Genomic DNA, 16,945 nt, shown 5'->3' on the forward strand with positions numbered 1-16,945 from the left:
ATGGACACCATGTTCAATGTAATTAAGAAGCAACCTATCAACACTAAGATGGTAATGCCATCCCATCTGCCAAACCCTGCATTAGCTGGCACAATGCCTCTTGCCTGCTGCTGCTTCTGTTACCCACCTGATCCTTGGAGACCTGCTCTGATGGGGCATTTATGCCAAGCTCTTCCAGAGGATAGACAATCTGTCGTCTTGGTCGCACGGGAACCATGTAATGAAGGGCAGATGTCAGGGAATGGGCACAGGGATTCTGAAACTGAAAGACAGCAATCTATATTTTAGCAGAGAGAATGTCAGAACAGTGCTTCACAGATGTCTGTTGTATGGCTTTGCAAATACAAAATTCTTAGCTCTGTTGGCTAAATCTGAGAGAAAAATCAGCAAATAAACAAACATACTCAGAGCAGAGGAATGAATTGCAGATAATTCCTGACACTAATGAAGATAATTATGAGAGTAATTACATTACTATCTCTGTGGGAATGACAGATAAACAAGTGGTTTGGTTTATGGGATTTTTCAGCACAAGTATTTTCCCCAGGAGGATATTTTTCTCCATAGTGATCATGAATCAGCTTGATTTGACCTCATTAAGCTATGTTATCTGCTTACTGCTAACCTTTGCTTGTTTGGCAAAGAATGGTTATGAATTTATATAGAAATTCTATACCAACTAAAATGTCAATTTCATCCAAGTGATAAATGTTAATAAACTGGCATAAACTCGAAGTGAACAAAAACCCTAATGCTAATGTGAATAGCATGGATCATTAGAAATAGCTGTATTCCATTTATTACAGCATGACTAGATCTGTCATAATTTATGACATGAAAGGGGAAAAAGAAGAGAATTACAGGAAATAGGGAATGAACATTAATGCAAACTAAACAACACTGAAATACCATTCCATTCACAAATATTGAAAAAACTTGATGTTACTATGTTATTTACCACTTATTAGAAAGCAATGATAAGCTAAAGAAACTTAAAGGAACTCTGTAGCCTGGAAATACACCAAACTAAATCATTAGTAAGATTTAACTTTTCTCTTCCATCCACTGCCATTAAACTGCATCTCTGTAAGTGCCTCTTAAGAATCGGAGAACCTAATGCTACGCGAGGACATTGGTTCCTCAAGAGAGCACTTAATAAAACTCCATAAAAGTGCACAGGAAAAAACATCCTTCTGAAAATGTACCTATGTCTAACCTGTCAAAATTCCTACATTAAAAACGGTGGTGATTTCAAAAACACCTAAGTCAGTGAGGACAGAATTAATCTCAGTCAGAATCTAAAAGCTAGGTGCTCACTTTAGCTAGCATGCAGACACTCCCCAGAGTTAGAGAGATGAGCATCTCCAGAGGGCAATTCTTTCCCTTCTAAGATAGATAGTTATGATTGATGGGTTAACTGCCCTTTGAATGCACCATGTTTTCTCCATTAATGATGGCAGGAGCCTAGGTGATTAGGCTAGGCCAGACAGTAGCTCTAGATTGCTACACATCAATGAGTTGACATCTTTGAAAATTTTACCTTGTGTTCCCTTTTCTGACATGATACTGATAACAAGACACATACATGAGTATTTTTGAAAGAATCTTTTATTTTGTTTCCACAAATTATGTTCTTCTCAGAAATGGATATTCTCACACAGCATTAAGTTCTTACAGTTCTTCTGTGGCACCTCCAGAAACACAAGTCATATTTTCAATGCCAGTGAGGTGTCTAGGTCCCCTCTGACTTTTGATGAAACACAGTCCTAAATCACTTTTGAAGAGTTCCTATAAACCACCTGGACGTGTTTTTAGTATTATCCCCTTGCAGTTACCCATGCTACATTATGCTCAGCGACATTCCTTTTTTCTTCCCTGCCCTCTGCTTTGTGCAGAATCTAAACAAATACTGACACATCTCAAAATTAATTATGCAGCTGAGTGGAAGTATGTGGGACAGTACAACTTGACCAGGTTCTATTATTAAACTATGACAGGAAATATAAATTATTGTTAAATACAAAGATACAATATGTGCTTTACACCTTGTCATTTAAAACCTGGTTGGTAACTGATTTGCAAGTGACAAAGGTATACCAGGTGTATAAGCATGTTAAAAACAATTACATAAAAAATATTATGTTGGTTTTCTCATGAGTTTTGAGTTTCTTGTTTCTTCACCTAAATATCCAACACAAGGGCAAGAAACCAAGTCAAGCCCAAACTACAGCTTATAACTCAGACAGAGGGTCCTAACATAGGCAGGACTGGGAATACTGGATGCTTGCGACTTCATCCTAGAACCAATCTATTGGGAATGAAGAGGAAGGGGCAGAAACCTGACTATCAGTACTACCACACATTCATGGAAGGGACCGACACAACACACAAGACAGCAGTAATACATGAACCTATGTGGGTAAGAAGCAGATATACTTCTCCCAGAAGCAAGTGAGAAGGTAGCAAACAAATTATTCCTCTACTGTGCTGTTCCTAGGAAGAGCTTCTCTCCACTGACTAAGTAAGGAGCCAAAGCCAAGTACACTTCAAATTTCTGCTCCTTCACATGCTTCCTGAAGATACTGGGTAAGTCTGAACTCACACCCTACTGAGTGTGCTACAGACGAACCCTACCATGCAACAGCTATGTCCATGAGTGCAGATTATGTCATACAGGAAGAAAAGAAAGTAAAATTTGCTTCAGGTTGCTAAGAAAATTCCTGTTTACACTCATTCAGAAGCAAAGAGAAAGATTAAGCGAGCAAAGGAGACCATATTTAATATTAAAAAATACAAATAACTTTCTCCTTACCCTGCCTTCCACATACTGTGGATAAATAGGATAGTAAAGGGAAGATTTGTGGGCCAAGCGAAGAATCTCCTTTAGAAAGTGTTTTGTATAATGATGAAATATAGGATTTAAGACAAAATGGTAAAGATGTCCATGTTCCTCTTGCTGGTGGTGATTAAAATTAATAAAATCTTCAATGTTGTAATGTGATCGGATATACTCAATATCCTGGAAAATAAGAATTTGGAAATCTGCAGTTATGAAAGAGCTACATTTACATTTTAGCAAGTGCCAAGGAGTTGCTTTCTATCAATTAAGGAACTAAATTTGAACACTGAAATTAAGTACCTTTGAGAGTTATTGTCAATTAAAGCACACTGACTGAACATATTTTTCTTGAAAATCTTTTTATTTTATCAAAATCAATTTTTGCAGCTTGCCCACCTTTATTTACAGGGAATGCATATTTGCCTCTTTCACAGCAATGTCTGATACAGATTAACAGACATTCATGGAGGAAAAAAACCAAAACCCTCTGCTTTGCTGAGTTCAAGACAGAGGAGCCTAGACTGTCCCCTCACAAAGTTTAAACTGAAAAAGGGAAGTTCTTCAGAGGAGAGCTGGTAAGAAATGCTCTCCAATAAGTCTTCCCTGTTGAAGTCATAAACTGAGATTTTTGCACATTCTCTAATCTCAATTTTTGAAAATAGGAGTGACTATTTAAAAAAATGAGCATTACAGCTGCTGAACAATCTAAAATCTGCCTTTTCAGTCATATCAGAATGCCACAGAAGTAAGCCTTAAAGAATGTTTGCTTTTCAAGAATAATGTCCAACACAGTCTATTTTTTGGTACTCCATTAGAACATATTCTTTTTATTTGTTTTGAAGTTAAGTGTGTGGTTTATAATCACTCAGAATCTGCTGCTGGAGAAAAAAGGTAAGAAAGCAAATCTAGAATAACTACTACTCTTTGCAGTACGTGTAGCAAAACTGCTTACTGACTTCGGAAATTGGGGGTAAAATAGGTGATTGTAAACAGAGACAGAATGGCTTCATGCTAAAAATCCAAAGAGCTGTAGGAGGCATACTCTGAGAACACATCAGCAGCTTCTTGCAAATAACGGATGATTTTTGGTATAATTTACATAGTCAGGAAAGAGAGAAAGCGTATAGAAGCAGTATCTTTTACAGACATTTTCTGTCAGGTACATGCAAGCAGGAAATTCAGCCTTTAGAGTTGAGGGCTAAGCGTTACAGTTTTTATACAACAGAGAAATAGTATTTACCATTTCATCTCTAATGACAGAAATGCCAACTATTTGATCCAGAACTTCTGCTATGAAAGCGTGTACTGGGGTCCCATCCTGCAAGGCAAAAGCAGCAGAGGCACGTTTCCTATCTCATTGGTAAGCTTTCTTTTTAATCACAACTGGGCATTTCACCACATGATCACAGTTTAAATACTTTCCTCCTAGTATACATTCCACACACTACCCTAATTTAACCGCTTCCTTAACTTAAGGCATAATGTTTAAACAGTGTATATGGCTGGGCTCTTGACCATGCAGAACTTTACTGAACTAAAATTTCAGTTAGGATCTAGCTGCTATAGGAATGTTATAAGCTCAGCCACTAATGTAGTCCTGGGTTAAGTTCTGATCTTAGGAAAGAATATTAATTAAAGTAGATATTTTCCATCAACAGTTGTATAAAATGGATTCCCCTACTGCTGCATGACTGGTAATGATAGCACTCAAGCTTTTCCGTCACAGAACAAAAATTCAGATGTTCCTTACTCTCTGATAGACATATGTCTGGCCACATTATGGGAAGGTGATGGAGGCCCCCATCATGTGACAAAACACAAGTTCATCAAACAACCAGATGTGTGAGCAAGAAAAAGCAACAATGCAAATCAGGCTGTGGGTGGCCAAAAAATGCATCCAGCCTGCTTCCATCACTGCATTTGAGGAGTCTCCAAAAAAGAGGGTAGTTGCTATAGGCCACAGTTAGATTAACTATTAGAACACGCCAAATAGAGCCTACACTGACTTGGTACTGACTTGAGTACGTATATACTATCTATATAGCTTACTAGTTTACAGTGATGTAATAAACTCTGGATCTTTTAACCAGTATTTATCCATTCCCTTGTAAGTATATTTACAACAAATACTCACTGGGTCCCTGCGAGCCAGAGTAAATATCTTTAAGTCATTCAATATACTTTCATTCAAGCTAAGGGTTTTAATGAGCATTTTGACACCAAGTAGGTCATTGCTTGTTGCCCTTCTTACATTAAATGACCTATAAAAAAAAAAAACAGAAAAAAAAAAAGAGTAAAAGTTCACTCTGTGACAAATGAAAGACAATTCCCATGCTTAAGACAATATGCTTTCCACAAGCACTGAACACACACCTTTTAGAAGTTGAAATTAATTGCTATATGACTATTGTTTCAAATGCATATATTGTTGTGTGATCTTTTGTTATTGCACATCTACTTAAGACAACTCAAGAATGCTGCTTTAACTGTTACTAAACCTTCAGTATTTCTGCACATACAGCCCAATCCCACAAAGCAATAACTAGCTGTAACCACAGGTATCACCTAATCTTCATGTGAATAGGAGGTGACAGAAAAAGGAGAAAAAAAATATTTTAAAATTAAAGTAGAATCCATAACTGCATACTGACACATATGGGGAAGAAAGAAACAAGGAAAGAGAAAAAAAATAAAAAAGGAGAGAAAAAACCCCCAGAGCCAACTGTCATCTTTGGATATGGTACAAAAGAAAGGCAGCAACATCAATTTCTCCAACAAGAACAAGCTACTAACACTTGTGTTAGGCCTCAGTTCTTCAAACACTAATACATGAGGATAAATTTACATGAATAAAATGCCTCTGATAAAGAAAGCCAATTAGTAAATCACACAACAGCGACATGGTATAAAAATGTCTGTGCAATATATACAACCAGCAATGTTAGCTACAGAAATAAATATCCTGGCACTTATCTAGTTTATACACTCTGTTATAAAACATCTTCCCACCTACTAATTATGAAAAAAAATGTACTTTGCAGTGACAGTCTATAGAGCTGAGGAACTCTCCCACATTGTCTGCTAAAGTTTGACCTTTCCTGGTTTAACAAGGCTCATATAATAAAGACTTACAGAGTGCTGTTCAAGGAACTGAATTACAGCTTAATTTCACAGAATTAAGTTCTTCCACTCACAGTTAAACTTGCAGTTCAGATAGTATAAATTCCATTCCTGTTCTTCTTGGTTTCAATTTAGACTTGTATGTGTTATTCTTCAGTTTAAGTCACAATCACAATGAGATTAATTTTATGGAACATCGTTTTAATGAATAGCACTAGTACCTTAAAAAAACAAACCTAACAAATATCTGGTATATTATAGGAAATTTCACAGCTCAATCTCATTGATCATTTAGAACTAGATTATTTGAGTGCTCAAAAGTATACATTTGATTACTAAATTAAAAATTAATCCTGAACTTCTATAAGCATCAGATTAGTTTCCACATTTCTTAATACATTCCCACAGACAGTTAATTGCAAGTTCAAACAAGTGATGAGGATGACAGTCTGCAAGACCAGCAATACAATTCATTGCAATCCATGAAGTGCTATCTTCCTGCCACTCTACTGAGCCCAGTACAAGAGTTTCTCTCCCCACCCATGTCCAAAAGAAGGCAGCTGTGTTAATAATGAACTTCATTTTTAATGATAAAAACAGAACATGCAAAAAATTGAAACTGTTTTTTTAAAAAATAAACAAAACCACCAGATCCACTGTGAGTATGAAACAGTAGGGAGGACTATCCAAGGCCTGTGCTCATTTCTCTTCCAGCAGTGAATTAACTCATTCTGGATGCCCAATTCCTTTGACTGCTCAGAGACCAGGACACTATTATTATTATTATGCTTTTTAGTGAAAATTGAAGGAAAGTATCCATTAAGCATCTCAGCCCATGCCTTGTCACCTGTTATCTTTTTTCTCTTTCACTGTTAAGGAGCAGACCTATACTCCCATTTGCTGCACTCTTGCTTTTTGTGTACTTAACACTTTTTCTTATTCCTTTTACAACCTTTACTAATCAGTATCTCATTTTGTGCCTGTACCTCTTCTGATTTTGCCCTTTCATGTCTTCATATTCCCATCTTCTTATCCCTGTTTTTCTTTTAATCCATTTTCTGTGACTTCCTTTTCACTCACATGCCTTTCAAAAGCCCTTGGTGCAAGTACAATATATTGATCTTTTACTTTTTCTTATTTTGTCTTTATCTAAGAGAGTATCTGCTGTTGAGCACTGAGTTTTTGTTCTTCGGAAACTTACCAAAAGCTTCATCTGGTTTCTTCCATAGCTTTTCTGATCCTGGACCTCAATGAAAGACTGTTTTTTCTTACTTTCCTGCACAGCTGCGAGGGGGGAGCGTGTGTGGTGGTGTTGGAAAATGCTACTAATGACCCTATTCTGTTTTCATGGAAGGGCTGGTAAAATTTGGAATATGTACAATTTAATCAGAATTGTAAGGGGTTTTTTTTAAAACCTTGATAACAAGTTTAATTTTGACCAAAATCGCAAGAGGACGTATGACTACCAACCCTACTGGTGGATTACTGAACAGCTGTGGCTGAGATTAACAGGAATTACTCCAGTGGCTTTCTCTTCAGCCAGCTGGATTCTTACATAGTACACAGAAGCCCAATTTCATCCCACGGTAAAAAGCTTCTGCACAGGTCCAAGAGTAGTTGGCCAGTTCCTGCATGAGCTATTTGTACACCACCAAAGGTGATTAAGTATGCAATTAAAACAGAAGTATTTCTCTGAAACCACACATTATTTAGCTACATTAAGACACACACACACACACACAAAAAGAAAATCTCTAACTGTGCCACAATTTAAGCTTGGTGTTTGGGCCAGTATAGGCTTGTTATACAAACACAGCATTAGGAAAACTCACACCATGCAACAGAAGTCATAGCAAGAGAGGTTTTGTGTCCCAGTTCACCAGTATTTCAGACTACAGAAGCGTTCAAAGTATCACAGAAACTGAAGGTATGAAAGAAATGATTCAACACATAAATGAAGTTATAAAATAGATACTCAACAATGAGGTTACTGCTGTGTTCTGCACGTTCCAGAAACGTGGAAATTACCGCATTTCTCTTAAGAGAGTTATACCATGATTCCAAGAATTAAATCTACACCAGGCTTTCAAGTATCAGTGTTACACAACCTGACTCAAGTCCAAAGGGCCAAATGCTGCACCATATTTCTCTATTGGTCTTGGTCCACAACGAGGTAACTTGAAGAAGCTACTTGTCCATACCAATGTTCATCTTCATTAAATTAGTACTGTATATACAAATTTTAAACGAATCCTCACTGGTTTTACTTAAAGGAAACTATATATAAATGCTGGCAGTCAGAAGACTGCTTGCTTTTACATTTTTAATTCTCTCACTTTTTGCTTCATTAAAAATCATTGTCACTAACTACTTTATTTCATTGAAAATATAAGGTTATTTCTACATTGCCTAGTATAGTGCTGTGTGGAGATACATCTGAGTATGCTTAGGATTCACTCCAGAACAGGAAGCAAGACAGCTGCAGTAACACTGCTGAAGACTGAGTTACTGAGCTCTGCTCCTAATTGCTCCAGGCACAGTCCTGTGCTATTCAACTATACTGTTCTGGGGACTCAAGCTACCATTTTTGCAAGATGATGTGCCATACCATGCAGAATACCAGCTTGGTCTGAGATAGTAAAGCCATCTAGTTCTAGGTTGGATGATGCAAGTATATTCTATAAAAGTAGTTCAGAGTACATCATTTGGTGTCACGAGGCATGTCACTCACTTGAGCAATCCCGCACAATGGAACACATAAAGCTCACAGCCAAGTTTGGAAGTACAAAAAGGGACAGCCCGAACAAAACTCTGGATAAGATGGAACTCTGGTACACGATGTGGTACGAGGAGGACACAGAAGTCTTTGTTCTGAAAAAGATTTGCACAAAAGAAAGGCTCTTAGTGATCTTGTGTAAGCTTTACACAAAAGCTTCTGACTAGAGAGGATAAAAAGAAAACAAATTGAAAGCAGTGCTTACAATGTATGCACACTCCAAGTATTGCTAGTTGGCTCACAGAAACAGGTCTTCTAGCTCCCCGTAGTTAATATCCTGATAGTCCCTAATGGTCCTTTTTTTCATGCCTGCCCCGCCACCCCCCCCCCCCTCTTCAGTAGAATAGAATATTTCAGTTGGAAGGACCCTACAATGATCATCTAGTCCAGCTGCCTAACTGGAACATTTTCTCTACGCCCACACCTTTAGGGCTGACATTTTCCCTTAAAAGGTCCTTTTTTCTACCTCACTGTTCTTCTGCAGTGAAATTTCAGGACAATGTATGTCTGTCTGGGATCTTTTGCATGTTTGCAGCCAAGTAAGACCATCAACTAGAGCAGCACATCCTAAAATCCTCAACAAGCACCCAGTGTGTATGCTCAGATTGACTTTGCACCGCATGCATAGTAGACTTGATGAAAGCAAGTTTGTATATGCGCCGTGATGTCCAGCTTGTCTCAAATTTGGCATTGCTGGCATGCACGTGCTATGGGGTGCACACGCATACAAAGACACTGTGTTGGCAGCCAATGTAATTGTTTAGAGACCTGTGCTGTAAAGGCTGCAGAGGTGCAAAGGAATGCAGGAATCTCCACTGAATGCTTTCAAATGAAAGCAAGCATCCTCTGGAGATAAAACTACATGCCACAAATAACTTTATCCATTTGAACTGCTCGAGCACTCCTTTCCACGGGAGTCTCTCCCTTCCCTTTTTATCAAATACATGTTTTAAAATAATCTCACTGCACACAGGGATGGCTGAGAACTCTGACAATTCACAAAGATGCTTCATGCAGAATGATACATGCTGAGAGACTCCCAAGTAGCACAGATCTGAAGGATGTTTTATCAGTTTACTCTGGCTGATTTACTCTATGGCATTTTTTCCAGTAGAAAGATATTATTAGAATCTCACTCCTTTTCTTCTCTTTAAGCACACTGTGTGATTGATTTTTCTTACTACTCCTGGTGATTCCATCACAACATTTTGTTTCAAGGAGCAATAGGTGCATTGTTGGATGGACAAACTACTTAGAGATTTGAAATGTTTTCTGTGTTGGCTTTCTCTGGAAACTTTCTTTGGTGGTAAGCAGCATTTCTGAACATGCTGATATTTAGGGCCACGTCTGTATCTCTGATCACCAGGACCTGTCTCTAAGGGATGCTACCATGCAGTAATTCTACAACACACTGTAGTGTGCATTAAGAATGTCTCAGAAAGCGGACTTTGTTACATCAGATAAAGATGACCACACATGGCATCAGTGTTAAATAGTTACTGCACTATAAATTCACATCCTTATTTGCTGCACATTAGTTTTGCACTAAACATAAGTCTTCAGTACCTCTATTTAGGCTATAGGTAAATACTATGGATTTCCTTAATACTCCTGTTTTCTAGACTTTAACTCCATCTCCTATAATGTATGTTCCCTGATTTTATTTTTAATTTAGGTACAGTCTGGATCTATACATGATTTCTAAAGGAGTTAGAAACATTTTTTTTCTAAATCAGTATCTCAGAAAAGCCCCTACGGAACATAAACAAAGGACTTATGTACACAATATATAAAGACCAAAAGCAGCCAAGCAGAAGAGTCAAACTTCTCTGGGTAACCTAGCCCAGGGTAACTAGCCACAGCATACTCCAGTGACTTACTCAGGAACCATATCTAAATACCTTGACTGACAACTACACTGCTGTCCCATCATGCACACACATGCATACAAACTTTAAAACTTTAATTATACGTACTGGGAAAAGCTTGAAAACATAATGCAAAAAATCCAGCGATCTGCAACCAAGAGTAAACATTGTTAAATAAAGCGCTTATCACAGAGATCCTAACATTTTGATATTTACATCCCCATCAGTGCAAGTGCTGCACATCAGTTGTTGACTTTAGTACTTGAAGCACTAAAGCACTAAAACAAGAACAAACCTGAATGTCTGAAATAATATCAAAACATTACACTCTTTACTGAAAGGAAGAAAAAATTGACTCTCATGTTGTTGACTCCATTTTTCAGAAGTCTTTCATGGACTGTCAGAGCAGCATTAGTATTCAGCAAACATTAATTGAGGTTACAAACAGTTCTTGCTATGTTCCACAATATTTTCAACCAGTACCAAGAGTTCTGTCACTATCCACTTGGTAAACCCATCTGATACACTTTATCAGACTAACAGGAACATCAATACTTTGAAATTGTTTTTGAACACTTTACCTCTTTCCACTTCTCACCTACCGGTTTAGAGTAATTCCACTCTCTTTTCCGTGGTGACAGTGAAATGTGACATTTGAGTTTAAAAAGACATGAGAAAACTAACAAATTCTTCCTGCTTCTTCTATGTGTAATGATATCAAAGAGCTCTAAACCCATCAAATAGAGTTATGCTGGAGCTTTATAAAATATTTTTCCACTGTACAAAATATGTCTTTTGAAGAAATTCAATACACGTACCTAAAAATATTGATAAAACCCCTACTCCCTCCAGATCTGTAATTAAGTTCCCTTTAATTACTTCACCAGTAATATTACTGAAAAGAGAAATAATTTCTAATTAAAATACCTATGATTGAATGAAAACTTTTTAAAAAAGCAGCTGTAAATACAGATCTGGATTGGGGTATTATATATTCACCTATACAATACATAATTATGACTATTTAATAGAATACCTAGATGGGGGAAAGGAAAATGCCATTGCAATATAGTTTTATATTCTCTGGTACTCAGTACCTTCTTGGCAGCAAGGAACACAAGAACAGAGGTGAGATTTTTCAGGGGGCTTTAAAAAGGTATCAAACATCTGCAGATAAACTAGCAATTTAGTGCCTTTGCATTTTACTTTCAATGCACCAACAAGCCACATAACAGCTCTAGATTTAAGAGATGGAAGCATTTAGCAACTTTACTGGGTAAGACAAATTCCCCAGTAGTAGACTTGAGGGCTAAGATGCAATTATACCTACACATCAACCAAGCTACTATTTCTGGATCCATGCTGTGAAGGGTCAGCATTAACTCCTTCAGGGCAAGATTCTGTGATACAATCAGGATTACCTCATGCTATCCTTTCAAAACATTCACTTTTCTAATGTTTCTTTTACAAACAGATGGATCAAGCAAATGGAAATTAGGGAAGCATACAGGCAAAATATTTGAAAACACCAAGATCTACAGATTCCTCAGCTCTGCAAAGAGGATCTTATGCAAGTTAATCTTAGAAGAAGTCTTCAGAAAGCAATGCTATCTTTTCCACAGATACCCATCTTGGAATCCAAACTGTTTCAGAGAAGTCTCCCGTAAAAAAAGAATGGGACCAGAGTTGAACGACAAACATGGTGAAAATATCTTGAACAGAAACAACAATGGTGCATATGAAGGACAGAAAAAAGGTGACAGATCCTTATTCTAAGCAAGATACTATGAGCAGAGAACTCAGGTAGTCCACAGAGAGATTATTTCCCAACACAGGTGCAGATCACTGATTAGAACTGCTATTTCAGTACAATGAAGCCATTCCAGAGCAAGTCCCTCACTTCAATATTATTTTAAAATAAGTTATTTTATTCTGGAATACTTATCTTGCTTGAATTTTATTTTATTTTAGATTGTCCAGGAATTAACTATTCTGGAATGGACTCTCTGCAGTGTGATTGTTCTATTGTATGTATGTCGATCAGGGTTTCTCAGTACACCACAGACTTCTAGGACTGAATTTCTCTGTCTTCCTAACAAATTTGTGCTATATTACTCAGTAAATATGTACCAAGGAGTCTATGTGTTTGCTTTGCTTTGGTAATTTAGGATATTTGCATTTGTAGCAGATTCAGTGTCTAATCCCTTTGGGTAGGCTCCCTTCTTAATCAAGAAACAGCTTAATAAATAGAATTAGTTTTTCAATGAGTTCCAATTTTTCTTCTTAATGAAGTTTGTTCCTAAATTTCCTTTAAGACAGATAAGTTCAGAAGTTGTCAGTCACTACTACAAGTAGAAAGATGTTTTTTCAAATGCTACTACAGTTGTCAAACTCATCATCAATAAAGTTCTTGCTACTGATACCTTGTGTCTCTAGAACTTACACGTATTTAAAAGTGTGGAAGATCTCAGGTGTGCTCAGTCTCTGTCTACTTTTTGTAAGTATCTTTTATCTTTCTTTCTAGTATCTATAAATAACAACAGAGATCATTTGTAATCAGAAAGGGTCACTGCTCCTGGAGACACTTTCACTGATGTGGTTGAGTATAGGTTCACTCTTTAAGGGTGTAGAGAAATTTTGGAAAAAAACCATCTAAACCACATTTACAGATCTATTCTACTCCACCGGGACCTAAGAGTCCAAGGCCAGCAGCAGCAATCATTTTAATATAAAAAGCCTTTGTCTTCCCCCTACTGTAGGGGATTCTAAAAAACTGAATCAATTCTCTCAGTGATGGGAGACTGAGTGTTTAGAAATGAGAACATTTAACTTCAGAGTTAAAAACATCCCCATGAAATGAGATGACCAGTACTCTTAGCCAGCTTTGGAATTAATGTTTCTTCAGAGGAAGAGGTGGCTTTCTTCCACAATTCCAACTAGCGTTTTGCCAACAAAAAGAAATTCTTAACTTTTAGTCCCCCTAGTCCTAGAGATGGGAAGTTGCAGCTGGAGGTTGAAAGTTTCAATAAGTTATTAGCAAAGGAAAAAGAAATGGAAAAAAAGAGGTCAGAAGAAAACCAACTAACTGCAGCAGATGTTGTCATTTTCAGATTTGTCTCAAAAATGTAACATTGAAAATTATTATTAAGATTGGGAAAGCAATAACTATTCATCTTGCCTAGTTTCATGCTTCTCATCAATACAAAACAGACGGATACAGAAAGCATTTGAAGCTCCTCTGTACACTGGATAAAAAGCACCTCCTCCTTCAGTCTCACGGCAAAGTGTTGCTGAGCCTTTGAAATCTTTGACATCATCTAATGGCAGTTCAGTATGGGAAACAGTAACAGCTCCATCCTTCTGCAATAATAATAGACAAGTGATCACATACAACATTTAAGAAAATATTTTCATTTTTTTAATTAAAAGGTCACGCATTATTCCTATCTTATAGCATTCCAAGCAGACACACAGGGATGTACGTTTTACCTGTCACATTTTGACAAACGCTGAAGTTCATGGAGGATAAAAATGGCCTTTAAAAATATATACATTCTTGCTGAACAGCAATATATTCACAAACTAACAGTTACCATTAGAGTCCCTTTGTAAGGTAATAAAATATTTATCTTTCAGAAATGTTTCTGTATAAAAATTTCTGGTTTCAGATGCATATTGAAAATATATGAAAGTTAAAAACATGCTATGTTAAAGAAAATGGGATCACTGTAGATTAAAATATTGTGAAAATGGAAATGAACAATAACGTGAAGAAAACCAGAGCAGATTTGATACAGTATTGAGAGAGACTAAAAGAGAGATACAACCATTTAAAATTTCTTGGGATAAATTCTCTGCTCCTTCATGCTGCACCAAAACATTTCATGGTAATGGTCTTTAATCAAGTTGAGCTTCACTCAACACAAGAGGCACAGGTAAAACATGTACCCTTTAACTTCCACAAATTACAGGGGAATACTGAAGCTATATTGCTGCTTTTCAACATCAGTAGCAGATTTTTAGCCCAGTAACAGTCAAGTCAAAATCTCAAGACTCGCAGATCCTCAGAGTAAGACAGCTCTCTGTCTGTTACAGAAATGCTCTCTCCACAACTGCAGAGGGGCCTGCTCAAAACTGTGCTTCCACATGCCTTCAGTAAGCAGCAGATCTGCACAAACAGGCCTCCAACCTTTTTCTCCTCTCAGTGCCACTTTATTCCCATCCTTGTGCTGTCTGGTTGTTCATGTGAAACTGGATGGTAAAACTCGTTTGATTAATAACTATAACCACCCACATCCAGGTGCTAGCTAGAGCAGCTTCTGATCTATGCACAACAGAAGATATGTCTGCACCCATGCAGAGGACAGTGTAGAAGTCAAAATAATAAGCACTGCTTGTCCTAGTAGCCTCCACCTCTATTTCATTTTAGCTTTTAAAGTTATCAGCATTGCTGTGTACAGTGATATTACCTGGACAGCTGCATCCTGATCATGAGTATGTTCAACGATTTGAGATGAAACAGACTCTGTTTCTTGGTTTGTTTGGTTGCTTTTATCTTCATCTGAGTAATGACAAAGAATAAATGCATCAGGCTTAAAAATGCAAGCTTAACCATCAGAATCACAGCAATAACTAGAGTGGGCCAGACTACCTCTTTTGAAACATTTCTTTTATTTATTTATTTTTAACAACCACACTTAAAATAGACCCTCCTATAGCTCCTTGGCTAGAACTGCATTAGACTATTTAATTTCAAGGTATCTTAAACCCTGTGCCTGTTGCTAACTTCTTTTCTGATGATCACAAGGATGAGCAAGGGCTCTTGACTCTCAGATTAGTTCTCCTAAAAGAACTGAAATTCAGAATAAATCCGAGTCAAGCCAAAACCCTTACTTACTGGCACAGGCAGGGACAAGAAACAGGGATTTAAATTCATTTCTCAGTTGGTAAACCTAACTAGCTCTCTAAACCCTGTTTTAATTCTTATAAAAGGTGGTTACTCTTTCACCAATCTTTGTCAGTTTGTCTATTTCCTCCTCTTCTTCTAAATGGTCATAGAACCATGCAATGAACATCCACAGTAGCAGTGACCACAGGCTTCGGTAAGCTTTTAGACATCGGCAGCGTAAAAACTAATAAAAGAGCTCCATGAAAAGGAAAGGCACTTTACAATCAAGTAATAGAAACCAGGTTTAAATCTGCATGACATATCATCCCACCATCCTCAGTAACATTCTAGTCTAGTTCCTCCCAACCTGAGTAATAATATTTTCGTGGGTAAACAGATAACTAAGGTGATAAGATGAAATTACTTTGTAGCCATCTGATGAATCAATATTTAAACACTGACTGCCATGATATACATATATATGATGCTATATATATTTTTTTTATATATGTATACACACAGAGCATATATATATATATACACACACACAGCATCTCTGGTCAAGTGCTTAAGCCAATTAAAGCAAGCATCTATATGGCAGGGAGTTTATTTAAATATTGCTATACACATTTTTTTGCTATTCAATCCCCTGGCCAGGGCCAAATACAGAGTGGATATTTAAAATATTAAGAACTACAATAAAAATGTCCAAAGCCAACCTGGAACATATATAATGCATTTCGTTTCATTTAAATCACCTAACCATTATTTTAAGACAGATCTTAGTAGTTCTACACAGCAACACACACAGCTCTATAGAACCCTTGATACCTGACACAAGCATGAGAGAACAGACTATGAACTTCTGTAACATCGTGAGGCTTGCTAGACAGCAAGCAGTCATCATTCCAGCAGAGTTATGCACTTTGGGGCAAGCAGTTTTGAAATCTGTACAGTGATGGGTTATTTTCTTTAAAGTGAATGGAAGCTGAGAGCATTCAGAATGAGAGATCATCTGACAGTTATCATAAAGGTCATATTTAAAGTTGATATTATGAGCCAAAATTATTTTAATCATGAACTTGGAAAAGAAATGTAGAAGTACTAGCGAATACTACACATTACTCCAAATAACCACCAAAATTACTAAAGCAACATGTCAGCTGCTGTATTTTTTGCCTCTGAACAGATCTTCAATATTTCTGCCATTCCTTAAATTGTCACCTCCCTAATTTCACAGATGTGTTCACAGTTTGGGTTTATATTTAAAAATGATGCCAGAAAATAAATTTTAACTAATAAACTCTTGAGGTGTAGGTATTACTGCTGCAGAAAACACATCAAGCCAGGCTGCCCTTGCATTTGAAAGCTCCAGTAACACAAGGAAGACAAAATTCCTGAGCTCCAGGAAGAAGAAAAAAAACCCCCAAAAACTCAGAAAACCCAGCACAACA

The 16,945-nt window shown here is 37.1% G+C and overlaps 1 protein-coding gene across 1 annotated transcript in view; it reads right to left on the bottom strand.

Moving 5' to 3' along the window:
* Window positions 1–16,945, bottom strand: part of CFAP61 (cilia and flagella associated protein 61) — a 118,803-nt gene that overhangs the window by 80,785 nt on the left and 21,073 nt on the right. Inside the window, exons 9-16 of the mRNA XM_074896560.1 lie at window positions 15,073–15,164; window positions 13,782–13,963; window positions 10,712–10,751; window positions 8,691–8,830; window positions 4,974–5,100; window positions 4,080–4,157; window positions 2,813–3,019; window positions 128–262 (exon numbers count right to left, since the gene is read on the bottom strand). Coding sequence (XP_074752661.1) covers window positions 128–262; window positions 2,813–3,019; window positions 4,080–4,157; window positions 4,974–5,100; window positions 8,691–8,830; window positions 10,712–10,751; window positions 13,782–13,963; window positions 15,073–15,164 — 1,001 coding nt within the window. The remainder of the gene's footprint in view (window positions 1–127; window positions 263–2,812; window positions 3,020–4,079; window positions 4,158–4,973; window positions 5,101–8,690; window positions 8,831–10,711; window positions 10,752–13,781; window positions 13,964–15,072; window positions 15,165–16,945) is intronic.

The sequence above is a fragment of the Athene noctua genome, chromosome 1 (genome assembly GCF_965140245.1).
Source record: "Athene noctua chromosome 1, bAthNoc1.hap1.1, whole genome shotgun sequence".
NCBI classification, from domain to species: domain Eukaryota; kingdom Metazoa; phylum Chordata; class Aves; order Strigiformes; family Strigidae; genus Athene; species Athene noctua.